Below are 19,586 nucleotides of genomic sequence, written 5' to 3'. Positions count from 1 at the left end.
CCCTCAGGATACCATGTGAACAGGGAGAGAGGCGGGCTGTAGAACTGATAATTGGATGGATTGATAAAGGACTTATTAATAAAGCCATCAGGAGAGGGAACTCTCACGATATGCCACAAGGCTGTGGCCTGGCTAAGGCTTTAACCAGCGACCTGGATGAGGACGAACAGTCTGGGACTGCTGGGTGGCGCAGTGGGTTAAGCAACCAGCTCTTGGTTTCCGCTCAGGTCTGATCTCCGGCTGGTGAGTCAGCCCTGAGCTGGGCCCTGTGGCAGACTGTGCTCCACATGGAGTCTGCTTAAGCTTCTTTCTCCCCCTGCCCTTTCTGCCTGTGAACTCTCTCTCTCTCAAATAAATAAATAAATCTTAAAAAAAAAAAAAAAAAAAAAAGAAGACTGACAGTCTTACTTAACAAATTGACAGGCAACACCGTGCTGAGAGGGAGCAGTGACAGGGTCTACAAGATCATCTCTATAGGTTTAGGGAAAGGACTGGGTCTGACAATGACATTGGACAGGAATATATTTAAGAGTCTGAATCAAACATTTTTTTAAAGAATTACAAACTTCCTGCAGAGATATACCTTTCCCGGAAATACTCTTCTTTGCCTTGGCCTCTCTCTGCTCCCAGGCCCCAGCATGAGGGAGAGCTTGATGACCAGCTGGGGCTCTTGGGTGAGGCAGCAACATCTACCTTCTCACTTCTGCCCCATCTCTCTGCATTTGCTTGGGCCTCATTTAGAGGTGACTCTAGAATAAAAATGTCTGGGATCCTTAGCCTGAGTTTCCTGATAAAATACTGGAATCTCATGCAACCGGCCTTTGCCCACGGAGTCCCTCCATGATCACTGCTGTGCTCTGTTATTTCTTCCTTGAGAGAATAAGTGAGGAAAAAAGATATGCGGGAGACAGAAAGAGACAGCCACCTGGGTGGCTCAGTTGGTTGAGCGACTGCCTTTGGCTTAGGTCATGATCCCGGCATCCCAGGATCGAGTCCTGCATCAGGTTTCCAGCTCCACAGGGAGTCTGCTTCTCCCTCTGACCTTCTCCCCTCTCATGCTCTTTCTCACTGTCTCCCTGAAATAAGTAAATTAAATCTTAAAAAAAAAAAAAAAGAAACAGTGCTTTTATAAATCTTCTGTTTCCTTTGCAAATAGAAGTATATATATTACATATAAATAAGAAAGATTTTACTTATTTATTTGTCAGAGGGAGAGAGTGAAAGGGAGAAGCAGACTCCCTGCGTAGCAAGGAGCCTGATGAGGGACTTTATCCCAGGGTCCTCGGATCAAGACCTGAGCCGAAGGCAGACGCTAATAAGTATATTTTGAAAACTAAGAAAGCTGATGGGCATGCCTACTTTATAGATTTTATTTATTTATTTGACAGAGAGAGATCACAAGTAGGCAGAGAGGCAGGCAGAGAGAGAGAGAGAGGAGGAAGCAAGCTCCCTGCTGAGCAGAGAGCCCGATGCGGGACTCTTTGATCCCAGGACCCTGAGATCATGACCCGAGCCGAAGGCAGCGGCTTAACCCACTGAGCCACCCAGGCGCCCCAGGCATGCCTACTTTAGATAACAGAAGGGTGGAGGGGTAACAAGAGAGGGAGGTCCTGCTGTTGGGGGAAGGTCTTAAGGGATATGCCACAGGGCTCTGTCCTGGACAGTTCTTGGAACTAGGACATGGAAATCTCCCTGGGGTTCCCACTGGCAGGAAGCTCTGGCTCCCATGACTCTCCTCCCCCAGCCAGCCCTGAGCGTTGACCCTTTTCATTCCCTGGCTCCTGTGGGCTTCTCCCTGTGGACTCTGCCCTGTGAGTACTCATGCTTTCCCTCAGCCAGCCAGCCCACAGTCGCTGTAATTCTCCCCAGTGCGGGGTCATAGGCAGAACCCATGAGGGCAGAGGTCAGTGCAGAGGCTCTCAAGATCCCGGAGCACTTCACAGGTGTTGAGGAAGGGCATCCTGCAAACAGGTGCCGGGCCACCCTCGGAAGAGGGCCCAGACATTCTCTCAATGGCCGCAAAGGGCCTGTGGGCTGGAAGGCGCAAGGATGCAGATTTCAGTGCAGAGTAAGGAGGGAATTTATTACCTTGAGCAGTGTTTGTCAGTGTTTGACTCTCCTATAGGACAGCCTCCAGGCGGATGGCTTGTGCCTGCAGAAGTGCCTGTCTGCAGGCACAAGCCATCCGCCTGGAGGCTGTCCTATAGGAGAGTCAAACAGTGGTTCCCAAACACCAGTCTTCACCAGCCACAGCAAACCAGAAAATAAGAACAATGTAGTATGTTTTTCATGAAGCTGTATTTGCAAAGAGCATACTCTGAGATTAGTTTCTCCCCAATTTTTTTATGTTAAAATGTTCCTTCTTTATTAAATGATGGGGAGAATAGATGGTAGCTGTTATTTATTTATCCATCCATCCATCCAGAGACAGCATGAGTGGCGGAGGGGCTAAGGAAGAGGGAGCAAGAGAAGCCCAAGCAGGCTCCACACCCAGCGCAGAGCCTGATGTGGGCCAGTCTCATGACCCAGGAGATCATGACCTGAGCAGATATCAAGAGTTGGATGCTTAACCGGCTGAGCCACCCAGGCACCCCTATTTTAAAATTTTATTTAGCAAAAACAAAAGTTTGCAATAGTGTCTCAGCCTCTTAAAAAAATGCCACGGAGGGACACCCGGGTGGCTCAATTGGTTACGTGTCTGCCTTCTGCTCCGGTCAAGATCCCAGGGTCCTGGGATTGAACCTTGTGTCCAGCTCCCTGCTCCGTGGGGAATCTGCTCTTCCCTCTCCCTCTGCCTCCACCCCCACCCCCACTCGTGAGCTCTCTCTCTCTCTCTTTCTTTCTCTCTCTCTCTTTCTCTCAAATAAATAAATACAATCTTTTCAAAAATTTAAAAAATAAAAAAATGCCATGGTTTTTACGTTCATTAAGCTTAGCGACTCTCTGGCTTGGGTGGCACTTATGATCCCTTACGGTTGTATGATTTTCAGTGCGGACGTGGGCCCAGGTGGCACAGCCACACCTGCTCACATTCACCTCAACTCCTCCCCCTTGTCCTCTCCCCCAGTTTGGGATGAACGCGCTTCTCCTGTCTGCCTGGTTCGGCCACTTACAGATCCTCCAGATCCTGGTCAACTCTGGGGCCAAGATCCACTGTGAGAACAAGGTAAGGCCTCAGTGGGGAGCCCCCTTGCTCTCCGAGTCCCTGCCCCCTCTGTTCCCCTGCCCTGCTGCACTGGCCTGCCCCCACCTCTGCCATCTACCCCGCTCTCTTCCCCCTCCTTCTCCCCATATGGCTCTGCCGTCCCAGCTTGCCTCACCTTCTGAGGACCCTCCAGAAGCCCCAGCTGAACTCAGCCTGTGAAATTGGGGTACTTGCTGTTTCCACTGGGGCTGGGAGAGGTGCTCGGGTGCCTTTCCTGTCAGCATTAAAAGCCTCTTTCTTCTAGTGCCCCTGACCCACGACCACTCTATTATGTTGGGACAGTTTCTGTCCCTCTGGGCAGCCTCCTTATTCACACAGGAGAAATCAAAGTAACACCCTCAGAGGGTGGTTAGAAGATTTCACGGGAGAGGCTGGGGCCTCCTCCCACCTCCCGCTCGGCCCTGGCTCCCTTGTGGTGCGGTGAGGTGGAAGGAGTAAAGTTCTGGTTGCCAAACCCTGGGACCTTGGGCAAATTACGTAAGCATCCTGAGCCTCAGTTTCCCCTTGGAAAATGGGGGTGCTAGTCCTCACCTCTGAGCTGGGGGAGCAGCTCAGTGTTGTGTGTAAAGTGTTTGGCTCAGTGCCTGCATGTTAGGGAGCCTGGTGCTCCCGCGCTGCTCACCCGGGTGCTCCGGGAGGAAGGAAGGCCCAGGGAGTCAGAGTGCCAGGGATCCCAGCTCTGGTGTCTTACCTTTTCGAGGGTCAGTGGTCCTTATGAAAACGCAAAATTTCTGGACCAGAGCTGTCAGCCAGGAGTTCTCAATCCGGGTCCTTAGAGAAAATTCAAAGTGGAGGAAAAAAAAGGACATTTCTGTTTTCATTAACTTCTACTTAAAAATTGAGCATTTTTTTTTCAATGATGAAAGAATGCAAGAGTGGAAGGGGCATGGTCTCTTGAGGCCACAGCTGGGAAGTCACGATACCATTTCCACCATATTCTATTGCTCGGAGCCCATTGCCTTGCCAGCCTGGCTTCAGGGGATGGAGAATATTGGATCCCCTCCACTCCCCTTGTTGGGTAGAGTAGCACAATTCTGTTGCTTTGGGTTTTTCCAGGGGTGGGAGAAATAGTTGTGGCCTTTTTTTTCCCCCCAAAACTTTATTTATTTATTTGACAGAGAGAGAAAGATCATAAGTAGGCAAAGAGGCAGGCAGAGAGAAGGGAAAGCAGGCTTCCTGCTGAGCAGAGAGCCAGATGCAGGGCTCGATTCCAGGACCCTGAGACCATAACCTGAGCCGAAGGCAGAGGTTTAACCCACTGAGCCACCCAGGCGCCCCAGTTATAGCCATCTTTGCAAGTGGTCCCTCCGACTATCTTTCTATCCCTTGTTCAAGGTCCTCCCTGGAGGTATTCAGCCCACTTGCAAAGGAGCCTTGAGCCAGGCCATGGCTGGGCCACAGTCCCTTTGGCCCTGGAGATTTTTTTTCCCTGCTATTTACCTGACTCTGCTTTGCCAGGGAATGGTGATATCTAGAGTTTTACTAAACTGTAGACTGCATGAAAATTTCAGCAATTTTCCCATGAATGTCCTATGAAGTATTTAGTCATCTTGTCTCCTTACTCTCCTCCGATCTTGCGATAGTTTCTGTCTATCCTTGTTTTTCACGACCTTGACGCTTTTGAAGAGTTCCAGTCGGGCATTTTGTACGCTGTTCTTTAATTCCGGTTTGTCTAATGTTTTTCTCATGATTAGATTCTTATGATTAGATTGGGGAAAGAAAACCAGGGGTTAGGTGTCTTTCACTGCCTCCTATCAGGGTGCATAGGACACTGCCCAGTGACAAAGCAAACACTAATTAATTAATTAACTCTGTGCCCAACATGGGGCTTGAACTCATGACCCCAAGATCAAGAGTCACATGCTTTTCTACTGAGCCAGCCAGGTGCCCCCAAAACGCAAACAGTTTGGTAGTAAGTTTGATGTCCTTTAATCAGAAGAAAATATTTCCTGGATGGAGGGACTACAGCCCTTCAAAGCAGTTGAAAACTCTTCTCGAGGGATTTGGGGCAAGAACGAATTTCGTAGAGACCCAAAAGCAACAATCCAGAAATGGCAGGACTGGCTGCTAGGGGAATTTCCTTGTAAGGCGGACAGGTTCTGTTTTCTAGGGTAGGGGCAGTTAGTACCGCTGAATGTGTGTTAGGTTGTCACTGGTGTATGTTCCTATAAGTGCAGGCTGAGGTAGATTTATATACATAGATCGATAGATAGATAGATTTGAGAGAAAGAGAGAACACAAGCAGCAGTGAGGAGCAGAGGGAGAGAGAGAAGCAGACACCATGCTCACTGAGCAGGGAACCTGACAAGCAGGGTTAGAGCCCCGGACCCTGGGATCATGACCTGAGCTGAAGGCAGGTATTTAACTGACTGAGCCACCCAGGTGTCCTTGAAGTAGGTTCAGATTTGTGACCTGGGCCAGGTCACTGGGCAGCCTCTATTTTGTAGGTCTTGATAGAAGAGATATCAGTAACAATATGGCCTGTCACTGGTGATGTTACCTTGATCCAATTCTGACCCCAATTCCAATGTGTGTGTTTTTCCATATCACAAGTAGTTAGTTCAATTCTCAATGGACACTGACTGGGTGTCCCACAAATTTAGCCCAATTCCAACACTATCTGCCTGGAGATAGCATCAGATTCCCCTGGTTAAGGGCTCAGTCACACAAGACCACCCCCATTACAGAAGTCAGTCCCTCACCTGGGGTTCTGACCGACTGGCTATAAATCAGAGGTTCCCATGACCTTCTCATTAGGGTTGGTTAATTTGCTGGAGGGGCTCACAGAACTCATGAAACAAGTTTACTCACTGGATCCCAAATTTATTCCAAAGGATATTAAAGGACACAAATCAATAGCCAGATGTAGAGACACCTGGGTGAGGTCGCGAACAAAGGAACTTCTGTCCTTGAGGAGTGTGGGATCCAGCCTGTGGATGCATTCTTTGTTCACCAACCTGGAAGTTCTCCCAACCCTGTCCTTTTGCATTTTTATAGAGGCTTCATTTCACTGACTTGATAGATTAAGTCCTTGGTCATTGGTGATTGACTCAACCTCCAGCCTCTCTCCCCTCCCTAGAGGTCAGGGAGTGGGACTGAAAGTTCTAACCCTCTAATTGAATTGGTTTCCCAGGAAACCAGCCCCCATCTTCAGGTTACCTTGGGCTTTCCTTGCCAGCAAATTAACATAACAATAGACACTTTAATCACTCTGTACACTTAGAAAATTCCAAGGATTTTAGGAGCTCTGTGCCAGAAACAGGACGAAATACGTATTTCTTATTATAAACCATAATTTCACACTTGATCATGTGGTTATGTGGTCTTAGCCAGGTTTCTCCACTGGAATGTTAGCATTTTACCCCCTTGCCTACTCTATTGTTAGAAATTCTATGGTTTTAGGGGCGCCTGGGTGGCTCAGTGGGTTAAGCCTCTGCCTTGGCTCAGGTCATGATCCCAGGGTCCAGCTGATAAGGGGGGTGGTTGTTGTCTCTGCTCAGCGGGGAGCCTGCTCCCCCTCCCCCTCCCCTACTTGCCTCTCCACCTACTTGTGATGTCTCTCTCTTTGTCAAATATATAAATAAAAATCTTAAAAAAAAATTCTATGGTTTTAATTTGCATTTCAATAATGACTAATGATGTTAGGTATCTTTTTATGTGCTTATTTGCCATCCATATACCTTTTTTGTGTCCAAATGATTTTTTAATTGGGTTGTTTAATATCTCATTGATGAGCTTTTAGAGTTCTTTATAAATTTTGGAATCATTTCAAAATAAATTACAGACATCACTATACTTACCTCTAAATACTTCAGCATGCATAACTTTAACTAGAATTTAATTTCTTTACCTAAAATGAAATATAGAAATCTTAAGTTCATAGTCACTGAGATTTGACAGATTTTACTCCAGTGTAATCCAAAGCACTGTCAAAATGTACAACATCATTCAGTATATTGATTTTTATGAACCATCAATGGTTGCAATCCATTTGAAAAACAGGGCTCCAAACACTCCAGCTATAATGCAAGGCCTTGATAGAAGCTCTGGGCTATAAACGTAGGATTTGCAAATGTCCCTCACTTAAATATTGCTTCTGGGTCCAAGAGACCTTCTTCCAGCCTACACCTCTTTTGTGGCCACTTCTCCTCTGTTAAAAAACAAAATTCAAGTGAGTAAATTTAAAGATCTAATTGGCTTAATTCAATGATTCATGAATTGGGCGGCATCCCATCTAGCAAACAGAAGGGAGCTCTGGGGAGCTGTGCAAAATGAAAGACTTTTATAGGCAAAAGGCAGTGAGGCAAGGAAGTTATTCTAGCAAAGACTGGATTGTTTTAGGCAAGATCACCTTCCTTTGGGGGCCAGTGGTGGGGGTGGGGTGGGGGGGTCTGTCAGGTGGATTTCTTCCCCAGTGTTAACCAGGAAATTCCAGACTGACTGGTTAAGATTACTTATCTGGGGGCTCCTGGGTGGCTCGGTTGGTTGAGCGGCTGCCTTCGGCTTGGGTCACGGTCCCGGGGTCCCGGGATCGAGTTCCGCATCGGGCTCCCGGCTCCATGGGGAGTCTGCTTCTCCCTCTGACCTTCTCGCTTCTCATGCTCTCTCTCACTGTCTCTCTCTCAAATAAATAAATAAAAATCTTAAAAAAAAAAGATTACTTATCTGGGAGAGGCTGAGGTTGTAGTTAGGTTAGGAATGGTGATGTGGGTGGGCCTTAGCACAAGTGACTCCATCATGAGTCTACTTTCTCCTTTTTCAACACCTCCTAGACCCTGCAGACCCCATCAGCTCTCAGCCCTCCCCAAACGTGAGGAGGTGACCTCCTAGAGACAGATCCTGGGGACTTTAGTCACCTTATTTCTCATGTGGGGCCCTATAAAGACAAGCAGATGTTGTAAACATGGAAGAATGTTCTTGGGGGGGGGTATTCTAGGGACTGTCAATGCTGTACGACCTCACCTTACATCCTGAGTTATTTATCAGGGTATAAAAAACTTTCTGTAGGTGATGCTGTCCAACCCCCTCAGCAACCCACTGAGGTAGTCTGGGGTTATCCTGATTTAACCTAGGAGAAAATGGAGGCTCGTGGAGGTACAGATAACTTGTTCAAGACCGCACTGCACTGCTGACCAGTGCTGGAGCTGGGATTGGGACTCTGGCATCCTGACTCCCACCAGCCCCAGTGAGGCTGAGTGGGCACCTGTGGTGGCCCAGGGGCCCATCCCCATTTACATACTGTGTTGTTTCCATGGGAAAGCTGTGCTCTGGGTTGCAAACACTCACCGTCTGCGAGAGAGCCAGGGTGTGAGAAGGGCCCTCTTCATAGACTGTAGGGACCACCCTGGTCTACCACCTTGTTTTCAGGACGGCCTGACCTTACTACACTGTGCAGCCCAAAAAGGCCACGTGCCGGTGCTGGCGTTCATAATGGAGGACCTGGAGGACGTTCCCTTGGACCATGCTGACAAAGTGAGAGTGGCCTCGAGGCTGCTTGTCCTTCCCATTGGGTTTGGGGCTCCTGGGGCCACTCTTGCCCATTCCTTGAGTACATCCTTTTGAGCTATGGGTAGTGCAGATTGGACTCCACTTCAGGGAACTGCTGGTCTAGAAGGGGTGTTAGGGCACAAATGAGTGGGACACAGGAGGAAAATGGTCAGTTCCCTCAGAGAGGACAGGTTAGAGAGATGGGAACCACTGCTTCCTGCTTCCTAGAGGAGGTGGCATTTAGTGAGTAAACTGGATTTTGTTGGTAAGATTGGAAAGCAGGGAGATTTTGTAAATAGAAGAACACTGTTAGGGCTTTAGAACTGGAAAAGGGCCCTTTGAATGTGAGTTCAGATGGACTGGAATTTTGGGAGGGGGAGCCAAGGCCATGTTGGGAGCCCCTTGTGGAAATTTCTACCACCTCACGCCTTAGAAATTGGTCCTGTATTCAGCAGGCAGCAGGGAGCCACAGAAGGATTTCAGTGAGCTGGGGGTAGGGGGGGCGACCCAGTAGGTCTTGCTGGAAAGTTGGGTCTGGGCTTTCCAGGTCAGGTGTGAAAGGCAATGGAAGGGGAGAGTTCCTGAGGCAAGAGAGGCCCCTGCAAGCCCTGAGTGGGTGGCTAGGTGGGCAGTGTGCCTCCTACAAGGTACAGAAGGGTCACTTTCTTTCCTACCTGGTCAGCTGGGAAGGACGGCATTCCACCGGGCGGCCGAGCACGGGCAGCTGGATGCTCTGGACTTCCTTGTGGGCTCTGGCTGTGACCACAGTGTCAAAGACAAGGTACTCTAACTGGGTTCCAGGGGCAGTCCAAGCTCTGGGCTCCTGACCAGGGTGGACACTGGCATGCTGGAGGGGCAGACGGCTTAAGGACCAGAGAGGGTCTGATGTTTGTCCAGCAGGCATTTTTCGAGCGAGTGCTATGGGCCCGTCCTGTGCTGCGCTCACGTGAGGAGCCCAAAGATCTCTGAGACACAGGTTTTCACTCAAGGAGCCTGGGCGGCCACATTGGTAGAAAGTTGTGGCCAGCTGTGGGGAGCTGGGATGGCAAGTCTGTCGGCCGGTGGTGCTGCCAGGGTGGGTTTGACAGGATTTTGATGCCCTTGGGGCTGTCTGGTGCTGGGAGTGAGGAGAAGAGTTAGGGGATGGTGGTAGCCATGTACCTCCTGGTTATTTACCTTCTGTGTCATTTAGTCATCTAAGTGGTCATGACAGAAATAGGATGAAAGCCTGGAGGAGGGAGCACTTGGCGGAGGGTGGAGAGCTTCAAGCAGGATTTCACCAGTCTGAGGAGAGCTGAGGGCTGGGCCACTGGGAACTATCCTGAAAATGACTCTTATCAGTGGGCCATTGTGAATCATTAGGCAAGTATGTTGCAGCAAATTCCAAACAACGCTCCAATAAAGGGACAAACTCCATTATTAATCTTCTGATTAATGTGCTTGGCCGGGATAGAGGAGTTCTGTTTATAAGCTAATGATAGGCAAATGCACACAGGGGCTTAAAACGGCAAGTGTCCTTCACTGGGGACTAGTTCGACCTTCTCGTTTTATAGATGGGAGGTCCAGAGAGGGGGATGCTTTAGCCAAGGTCACAGAGCAACACAGAGGTTGGGCTGGGTTTGGAACCAGCAACCTGATGCCCCGCCCAGGGCTACTGCCTCCTGAGGCATTGAGCCCTTGGGGTTTGCATGGAATCCAGCTGTTCACACTCATCCTCTTAGTCCTGAGAATCAAATCAGGCTGATTTCCTTCATTCTGGAAAGGGGCTAAGCAGGTCATGCTCTGGGCTATGTTGTGATGGCTATTGGCCAGGAACCAGGAGCACAGAAAGGAGTGAAGGACAGCCCCTGCCAGGATGCATCTAGCTCAGGGGTAATAATAGGATTGCACTCAGGGTGCCAGGAGGGTGGGGGCACACAAACTGGAAAGCAAGAAAAGCCCAGCTTTGATCCTTACCCAGAATTTTGTAATCAGAAATTCTAGAAAGAAGCTTTCAAAATTGCTTGCCCATATTGGCACACCTGGGTGGCTTAGTCAGTTAAGCATCTGCCTTCAGCTCGGTCGCGATCCTGGGGTGCTGGGATCGAGCCCTGTCTTGGGCTTCTGTCTCACTGGGGAATCTGCTTCTCCGGCTAGCCTCTTCTAGCTTTCTTCCTCTTTGCTGGGACCCCCTTCACCATCTACTTGACCTCTGCAGAAAGATCCCATTAAAAAAAAAAAAAAAAAGATTTCTTTATTTTTAGAGGGGAAGGTGGGGCAGAGGGAGAGTGAGAAGCAGACTCCCTGCCAAGTTTGGAGCCTGATATGGGTCTCCATCTCAGGACCCTGAGATCATGACCTTAGCTGAAATCAAGAGTTGGACCCTTAACTGACTGAGCCTCCAGCTGCCCTGCAGAAAGATCCCGTTAAGAACAACCCCAATCTGCGCTTGGCAAGAGCCACTTCTGATACAAAGAGCAGCATGCCCTTTGCCACACCCAGGGGAGCCATCTCCCTTGGCTGTGTCGCATCACCTTTAGACTTCTCAAGTGTGAGACAGCCACCAGCCCTGTGGCTCTCAAGTGCCAGGAGTCACATGTCAGTCTCTCCATCACAGTATTTACTCATTGGACAAATATTTTACTGAATGTCTGCCACATGCCCCAGACCCTATTCTAGGCACTTGGGGAAACGCTGGAGAACAAAAATAGCAATCCCTGCCCTTGAGGTGTTTTTGTTCTAGCAGGAAGAGTCAGACAATAAACAATAAGCATAGTATACAAGCAAATTATAGTGTGTTAGTTTATCAGTGCTATGGGGGGAAAAGGGAAGGAAAAGTCCAGCAAGATCAGGTGATCAGGAGGACGGGAGGGTGAGAGTTGCAGGGTTTTTTTTCTTTATATGTATTTTTAAAGATTTTATTTATTTATTTGACAGACAGATCACAAGTAGGCAGAGAGGCAGGCAGAGAGAGAGAGGAGGAAACAGGCTCCCTGCTGATCAGAGAGCCTGATGCAGGGCTTGATCCCAGGACCCTGGGATCACGACCTGAGCTGAAGGCAGAGGCTTTAACCCACTGATCCACCCAGGTGCCCCTGAGAGTTGCAGTTTTATTTTAAGATTTTATTATTTGAGAGGGAGAGAGCACACACATGAGTGACAGCACAAGCGATAAGGGGATGGGCAGAGGGAGAAGCAGCAGACTCCCCACTGAGCCCCAATGCAGGGCTCGATCCCAGGACTCCGACATTGTGCCCTGAGCCAAAGGCACTGCCTGAGCCCCCCAGGTCCCCTGGAGTTGCAGTATTAAATAGTGTGGTCAGCAGGGCCACAGTCTTCAATGAGAAGCTACCACCTTGAACTGGGCCATGCAGCTGGCTGCCTGGGCACATCCTGAGCGCCAAGGACAGTCCTTGGAGCTGTGGCCTTGAGCAGGGGGAGGGGATGGATCTAGGATGGCTCAAGGAGGGACTGGCTTTAGACAGGGGTATGCAAAGTAGGGATTTTTTTACCCCCACGTATTGTGTCTGCCTTCAAGTGTAAGGAAAGACCAAGACTTGGACCTTGGAAGTGCCCCTGGCTGTAGTTCGAGGCATATTTCTCAGGGGCTGGGAGACATTGGCCCAGCATTTGGGGCTGCAGTTTTTCATAGACTTGCTCTGTGACCCTAGATGTGTCATTTCCCCTCTCTGGACCTCAGTTTCCATGTCTATACAATGAGGGGCATTTCCAGCAGGTCCCCAGGGCCTTCAAGGGTCTGTGATTCTACCAGTCCCTCGGGAGCCCTTCTGCCTGCAGGAGGGGAACACGGCCCTTCACCTGGCTGCCGGCCGGGGCCACCTGGCTGTGCTGCAGCGGCTTGTGGACATCAGGCTGGACCTGGAGGAGCAGAACGCGGTGAGTCACCGCCCAGAAGCGGCAGAGACGCTTGCTTGCTCCCTGCTTTCGAGGAACGGACGGCCCAAGGTGCAGCCTGATTGTCCCCTGCTAGAGGCTTCCTGGAGTGAGAAGGCATAGACCGAGGGCAGGGGGCGGGGCAGCTTGGAGGGTGAGACCCTGAGCAGGGATGTGGAGGTGGAAGCCAATGTATCACATGCTCCTCAACGTGAGAAAATCGGGTACGGGGCTCAGGGAACCATGGATAATGACCCAGACTGTCGTCCTCAGTAGCGTGACCATGGAGAGCTCCTAGCCCTCTGGAGCCATAGCGCAAGGGGTCCTCTCATCTGTCTGGCCTCAACCTCCCTGCCATCCTCACACTCGCCCCGTGTGTTTCAGGAAGGTCTGACTGCCCTGCACGCGGCGGCTGAAGGTGTCCACCCCGACTGTGTACAGCTGCTCCTTGAGGCTGGGAGCTGTGTGAATGCCCTCACCCAGGTAGTCAGTCCTCCCCCGGGGGACGGATGTCTGCCCTCAGCTTCTGAACCCTAACTCTAACCTTGCCAATGATTCCTAAATGTGTGTAAATAGGGGCCCTCAGGCCTCAGGCCCCGGGGGTCTGCTCTTGGCTTTTCCGCTGCTGAGCCCTGTGACCGAGGGCAAGTCACTTCAATTTGATGAGCCTCATCTCCCAGCTATAAAACGGGGACGCTATGTAGTCACGTTGTTCCATTGCTGGGAGGAGTAAATATACCTCCCAGCATTCAGGGGTGCTAGAAGCTTGACACGTGTTTGTGTCTTCTTATTGCTGGGTACTTGATATTTTGTGGGCCCCCTTTACAAGTTACTTCAGAAAAATTCCCCGTTATGCTGATGAAGAATCAGAAGCTTAGAGAGATCCAGTGACTTTCACCGGTCACAAGCCAGCAAAAAAGCCAAGCTGAAGCTGAAAAGCCTGTTCCCTAGACTGCAGAGCTCATGGCCTGGAAGGTTTGCCTTGCCTGTGCATGAGCCACCCCAGCGCCCAGAGCTGGAGCCCAGGACAGGCCTCCTCTCTCCCTCACTACTGACTCCTTAAGCAGCCACTGGAAATTCTCTGTGTGTCCTGGAACCGGGTATCGTGGCCTTAGGTAGGGAGTTGCCGTTTTTTGTTTTGTTTTGCTTTTTACTTTTAGATCAATGACAATCTCTCTTCATTGATTGAATAGCTTCAGAGTTTGGAATTCTCTATATGTTCTAAATTTCAATAATAAAGCAATAATAATAAATAAAATATAATAGCAAAAACAGTTTAAAAGCCCGGGAATTAAGATAGTATGTGAATAATGTTTAACACAAAAGAAGGCAATCAAGGAGAAACAGAAGAACAAAAAGGACAGGAAACATGTAGAAAATAAGTAGCAAAATGGCAAATGTAAATTCAGTAACATCAGTGTTAACCTCCCCCAAACGTGAATACTACTTCGTAAGTCACAAAACACTTAATTTGCAGAATTTCCCTAGCAGGTACACCTTGCTGCCCTAGGGTGTTGGGATGGGACCAAGAGTCACCCTGAGGGGGAAAGTAGCTGCCCCAGGGAAACCCCGTGCGTCCTCACATCTGCGTGGTGCTCCTCTTTGAGCAGCAGCCCTTTCTCTACGCCCAGAGCAGTGCTCGGGACTGGGAGGGGACGTAGAGGTGAAGTGTCAAGCCCTTGTCCCCAGCAGTAGCAGCATAGGAGTTTAGGGACCGGGGAGGTCGTGTCCATCTGGTGGACATGGGCAGGGCTGGAGCTGCCCACTGCCCTGGGCCCTGTGCTCTCGCCTTGGTTTGCAGTTTCTGGCAGGGGACACATTCTATCTGGACACCTCACCCCTCGCAGGGCCTCTGAAATGGGGGCTGACTCAAAGTGATTACATTTCCGGCTGGGAGGTGGACTAGTTCCCACTCACCCTGTGCACAGTTCAGACAGGACTTTGGGAGAGTGAGCAGCTCGTCCCAGTTTGCCTCACACTGCCCTGGTTTTCAAACTGAAAGTCCTGGGGAACAGTCTGGGCAGTCTGGGACAGCTGGTCGTCTAGAGGGGTCCGCCTGGTGGAGCGGAGCGGGGTAGCTCATGTGGGTTGCTGTTTGGCTGGGGGTGGGCTTGGATTGAAAGGGGGCACTCAGAAGGCCCATCGGGATGAAGCCTTGCCCCAGTGCTTCCCGGCTCCCGACTGGACGGCTGAGACCAGCTCTGGCAGGGTTGTGTGTACCAGGTACAGTTTGCTTTGTGCTGGCAAATCTTACTTGCTCCCCTCTTTGAAAACCTGAGTATACCCCGCATGTCTTTACCAGCCTAGGAGTTGTGTGGGCTTTGAAGTATGTTCTGCAGTTTGTGACAGGAAGTGGGGAGAAGCCAGGACCATGGTGAGCTCCTTTTACTAGTCACCAGGCCTGGGCAAGGCATTGATTTCTCCAGCCTCAGGGTTCAAGAGGGTAATCATCCCGGAGGGGTGTGTGTTTGTGTGTGTGTGTGTGTGTGTGTGAGAGTGAGAGAGAGACAGACAGACAGACAGACAGACAAATGGAATAATGGATACCAAAGCCCCACTGTGAGGGACTTTCAGGACAGGGCACTGATGCCTGTTTCCCTCTAGAAAAAACAGAGCTGTCTCCACTATGCAGTCCTCGGTGGCTCTGAAGACATGGCCCGGACCCTCATCCACGCAGGAGGCCACACCAACATGGCTGATCATGTAAGTGTGGGGGCCTGGGTTGAAGGGGTCCCCACTGCAAAGTCCCCATGACTTTCCTGATAAAGCACAGCACAGACAGGTGCTTTGGGCCCCTGGGGTTGGGATGAGTGCTAGGACTGGAGGGCCTGGTAGCTAGCATGAGGGAGGGTCAGATAAGCTTTTTTCTAGGACAGGGTTAGCAAACAAGGTGCATTTCCTCCCAAGTGAGTTATTCGCATGTGTTCTCCACTTATTTAGCCATTGGGACTTAGTGATGGTCTTTTATTTTACAAATCTAGCCTCTTGGCTGTTCATTTTTTGCTTATGTTGTGTGGTACACTCACAGGGGACAGTATATTCTTGTGGTTTAGACACAGACTTTGTTAGACAACCTGGCTTTGAGGCCTGGCAGGGCCTGTCACAAACTGAATGACCTTGAGCAAGTTGCTTTGACCTCCCTGGGCCTTTGTTTCTTTATCTTTAGGTACTATTATTAGTCCTATTATGTAAATGAGGAACTATCTATTGTTTAAATTAGAAAGGAGTCATTTCTTTTTCTTTTGTTTTTATTTGTTTTTTAGAGGTCATTTCTTAAATAAGCACTATATTTAAAATTAGTAAGAACAATATAGCACAGTTCATCGGAACAGAGAGAAAGAAGGCATCCCTAATCCCAGCAACCCAGTAAAGCAATGACTTTTCTTTATTCCCTTCCAGTTTCTTCATATGTGTACTAGTACCTCTAGCTATAAAGAATCCAGGCTAAGGCAGAATTCTGGAAAGGGGGATGCTTATTTGTTTTTAACCATCAAGACACCAGAATTTTGATTCGAGTCCAGTGGGAACTATCCAAAACTATGTTGCTAGCTTTTCTAGCAACCATTTTTTAAAATTAACATATAATGTATGATTTGCCCCAGGGGTACAGGTCTGTGAATTGTTAGTTAGGCTAACACACTTCACAACACTCACCATAGCTCATACCCTCCCCAATGTGCATCACCCAGCCACCCCATTCCTCCCCACCACCCTTCAGCAACCCTCAGTTTGTTTTGTAAGATGAAGAGTCTCTTATGGTTTGTCTCCCTCCCGATCCCATCTTGTTTTTGTAAGGTTTTTTCCGGCGAGATAAACACAACACCAGGCAAAGTGGGTGCAAGGCAAGATTTATTAAAAACACTCTCTGGCGAAGTTTCAGGGCTCAGGAGAAGGGGAGCCAGGAAAGTTGCTCTGGGAGGAGGTGGGCACCCTCGGGCGAGGTTCCGCCACTCTGGAAAGCAGAGTGGCGGAAGTCGCGCCCAAGGCAGGGAGGAGGGGGCTTTTAAGGGGTCTTAGGGAAAGCTAAGGGGTCTTTTGGCAAGTTTCCCTTATTTGGATATCCCGCCTGCTCATCGGGATCCCATTGGTCCACAGGAGCCCGGGGCGGGGGTCTCAGGTTCCTACTTGGGCCTTTGTTCTCCTGTCCGAGCTCAGGTCTTGTGGCGGGAACTTTCGCCATCTTTGGTAGCCCTTCCTGCCAGCCCAACAGTTTTATTTTTTCCTTCCCTGCCCCCAACACCCCCCACGTTGCCTCTCAAATTCCTCATATCAGGGAGATCGTATGAAAATTGTCTTTCTCTGATTGACTTCTTTCACTCAGCATAATACCCTCTAGTTCCATCCACCTCGTTGCAAATGGCAAGATTTCATTTCTCTTGATGGCTGCGTATTCCATTGTACATATATACCACGTCTTCTTTAACTATTCATCTGTTGATGGACATCTAGGGTCTTTCTATAGTTTGGCTATTGTGGACATTCTAGCAACCATTTTTTTTAAAATTATTTATTTATTTATTTAATTTTTTTTTTCTAGCAACCATTTTTAATGCCAGATGTGGTTCAATGACTACATCACACTTAACAGTTCCTCAGCTGTTGAGTATTTGTTTTTGACTTTGTCAGGATAAATAATGATTTATGAACATCTTTATGGCTTGCAACTTTGTATTTTCTTTTGCATCATATATGAATTCTCCAAATAGGATTTTCTGGGTCAGGTGGTAAAAACATTATTGTGATTCTTCATGTAATTTGTTAAATCCTTTCTAGAAAGGTCAGATTACGTAGCCCCCAATAATTTATAAGTGACCTTTCACCGATATTAGGTATTAACATTTCTATAAATTTCATAGTTAAGTGATTCTTTGTTATTGCTTTATTTAGAATCTCTTTGATTGCTGTTGACCCTGAATTTTCCCAGGAATTTGTTTTTCTAGTTGAAGTTCTTCTATTGTGAGTTATTTCTTCTAATCTTTTGTCTATACTTGTGTGGATTTTCTTTAACCAATTTCTTTGAGGTTATTACTCTTGGATCATAATATATGTTGCTGTTGCTTGCTCTAACAACTTTTTGACATGTCGAAGTTGTAACTGTTTGTGTAATCACAGGTATTCTTGATGCAAGTTTTGAATTTTTTTATTATTTTTTTAAATTTTATTTATTTATTTGACAGACAGAGATCACGAGTAGGCAGAGAGGCAGGCAGAGAGAGAGGAGGAAGCAGGCTCCATGCTGAGCAGAGAGCCCGATGCGGGGCTCGATCCCAGGACCCTAGGATCACGACCTGAGCCGAAGGCAGAGGCCTTAACCCACTGAGCCACTCAGGCACCCCACAAGTTTTGAATTTTAATTTAGGAATCTTCTAGCCATGATTTGATTTTTGATGTTTGACTCTTTAATTCTCCTACACTGTATTTTTTTTTTTTTTAAGATTTTATTTATTTGACAGAGAGAGAGGGAACACAAGGAGGGGGAGTGGAAGAGGGAGAAGTAGGCTTCCCGCAGAGCAGGGAGCCTGATGTGGGCCTCCATCCTAGGACCCTGGGATCATAATTTGAGCCGAAGGCAGACGCTTAGTGACGGAGCCAGCCGGGTACTCTACACTGTATTTTTTTGTATATAGTATGATGTATTACTCAATAGATTTCCCCCTCCCAATTTTTTAAAATATTTCTATGTCAGGTACATTTATTAAATAATTATAACATTTCTTAGCACTTTCTCATTCTTTCCTTTATCACATATTTGCATTTTGATATATGATAGGCTCTATGTCTGGGCAAGTGATTCTCTTTCAATAAGTTGTATGTGTAATCTTTTGCTGGTACCATAGCATTTTAAGTATTGTTGCCTCCTAATTTGTTCTAAAGTCATATAAAGCTCATCTTCTTAAATATCCTAACCTTTTATCCTTTTACATGCTCACATGTTTATTTTTCCAGCTGAGAGTTGTGTTTTTTTCGATTAAAAAATCAACTTAAGGGTGCCTGTGGGTTAAGCCGCTGCCTTTGGCTCAGGTCATGATCTCAGGGTCCTGGGATCGAGTCCCGCATCGGGCTCTCTGCTCAGCAGGGAGCCTGCTTCCTCCTCTCTCTCTCTGCCTGCCTCTCTGCCTACTTGTAATCTCTCTCTGTCAAATAAATAAATAAAATCTTTAAAAAAAAAATCAACTTAAGGTGGGGCACCTGGGTGGCTCAGTGGGTTAGGGCCTCTGCCTTCGGCTCAGGTCATGATCCCAGGGTCCTGGGATCAAGCCCCGAATCGGGCTCTCTGCTCCACAGACAGCCTGCTTCCTCCTCTCTCTCTGCCTGCCTCTCTGCCTAGTTGAGATTTCTCTCTGTCAAATAAATAAAATATTTTAAAAAATCAACTTAAGGGTACCAAATCAACATACAGAAACCTTTTGCATTTCTGTACACTAATAATGAAACAGCAGAAAGTGAAATTAAGAGAACAATCCCACATCACATCAATAAGAGAAAGGATAAAAACCATATTATTTCAATAGATGTGGAAAATGCATACAACAAAGTACAATATCCATTTGTGATAAAAGGCCTCTGCAAAGTAGGTCTAGAAGGAACATATCTCAACATAATCAAGGTGTTATATGAAAAATCCACAGCCAACATCATACTTAATGGAGAAAAACTGAGAGCTTTTCCACTAAGTTCAGTAATAAGGAAAGGATGTCCACTATCACCACTTTTATTCAACACTGGAAGCCCTAGCCACAGCAATTAGACAACACAGACAAATAAAAGGCATCCAAATTGGTAAGGAAGAAGTAAAACTCTCATTATTTGCAGATGACATGATACAATGTACAGAAAATCTTAAAGACTCACCAAGAAACTACTAGGGCTGATAAATGAATTCATCAAAGTTGTAGGATATAAAATCGATGTACAGAAATCTGTTGCATTCCTATATGCTAATAATGAAATAGCAGAAAGTGAAATTAAGAAAATAATCACATCTACAATTGCACCAAAAAAATAAAATATCTAGGAATAA

The 19,586-nt window shown here is 47.9% G+C and overlaps 1 protein-coding gene across 15 annotated transcripts in view; it reads left to right on the top strand.

Annotated features, from left to right (window-relative positions):
• The window catches only part of ANKDD1A (ankyrin repeat and death domain containing 1A), a 47,218-nt gene that overhangs the window by 6,307 nt on the left and 21,325 nt on the right, over nucleotides 1-19,586 (top strand). For 11 of the 15 annotated variants that reach the window (XM_082737178.1, XM_082737176.1, XM_082737174.1 and 8 more), the window contains 6 exons: nucleotides 3,068-3,166; nucleotides 8,573-8,677; nucleotides 9,375-9,473; nucleotides 12,470-12,568; nucleotides 12,950-13,048; nucleotides 15,170-15,268. In XM_082737178.1, coding sequence (XP_082593304.1) covers nucleotides 3,068-3,166; nucleotides 8,573-8,677; nucleotides 9,375-9,473; nucleotides 12,470-12,568; nucleotides 12,950-13,048; nucleotides 15,170-15,268 — 600 coding nt within the window. Of the gene's footprint in view, nucleotides 1-3,067; nucleotides 3,167-8,572; nucleotides 8,678-9,374; nucleotides 9,474-12,469; nucleotides 12,569-12,949; nucleotides 13,049-14,288; nucleotides 14,789-15,169; nucleotides 15,269-19,586 lie in introns of those variants that run through there. The other 4 variants (XM_082737182.1, XM_082737181.1, XM_082737185.1 and 1 more) reach the window with 4 other exon arrangements.

The sequence above is a fragment of the Mustela nivalis genome (genome assembly GCF_964662115.1).
Source record: "Mustela nivalis genome assembly, chromosome: 6".
NCBI classification, from domain to species: Eukaryota; Metazoa; Chordata; class Mammalia; order Carnivora; family Mustelidae; genus Mustela; species Mustela nivalis.
Note: the sequence above shows the minus strand (reverse complement) of the source record. Positions and strands in the feature narration are given on the sequence as shown.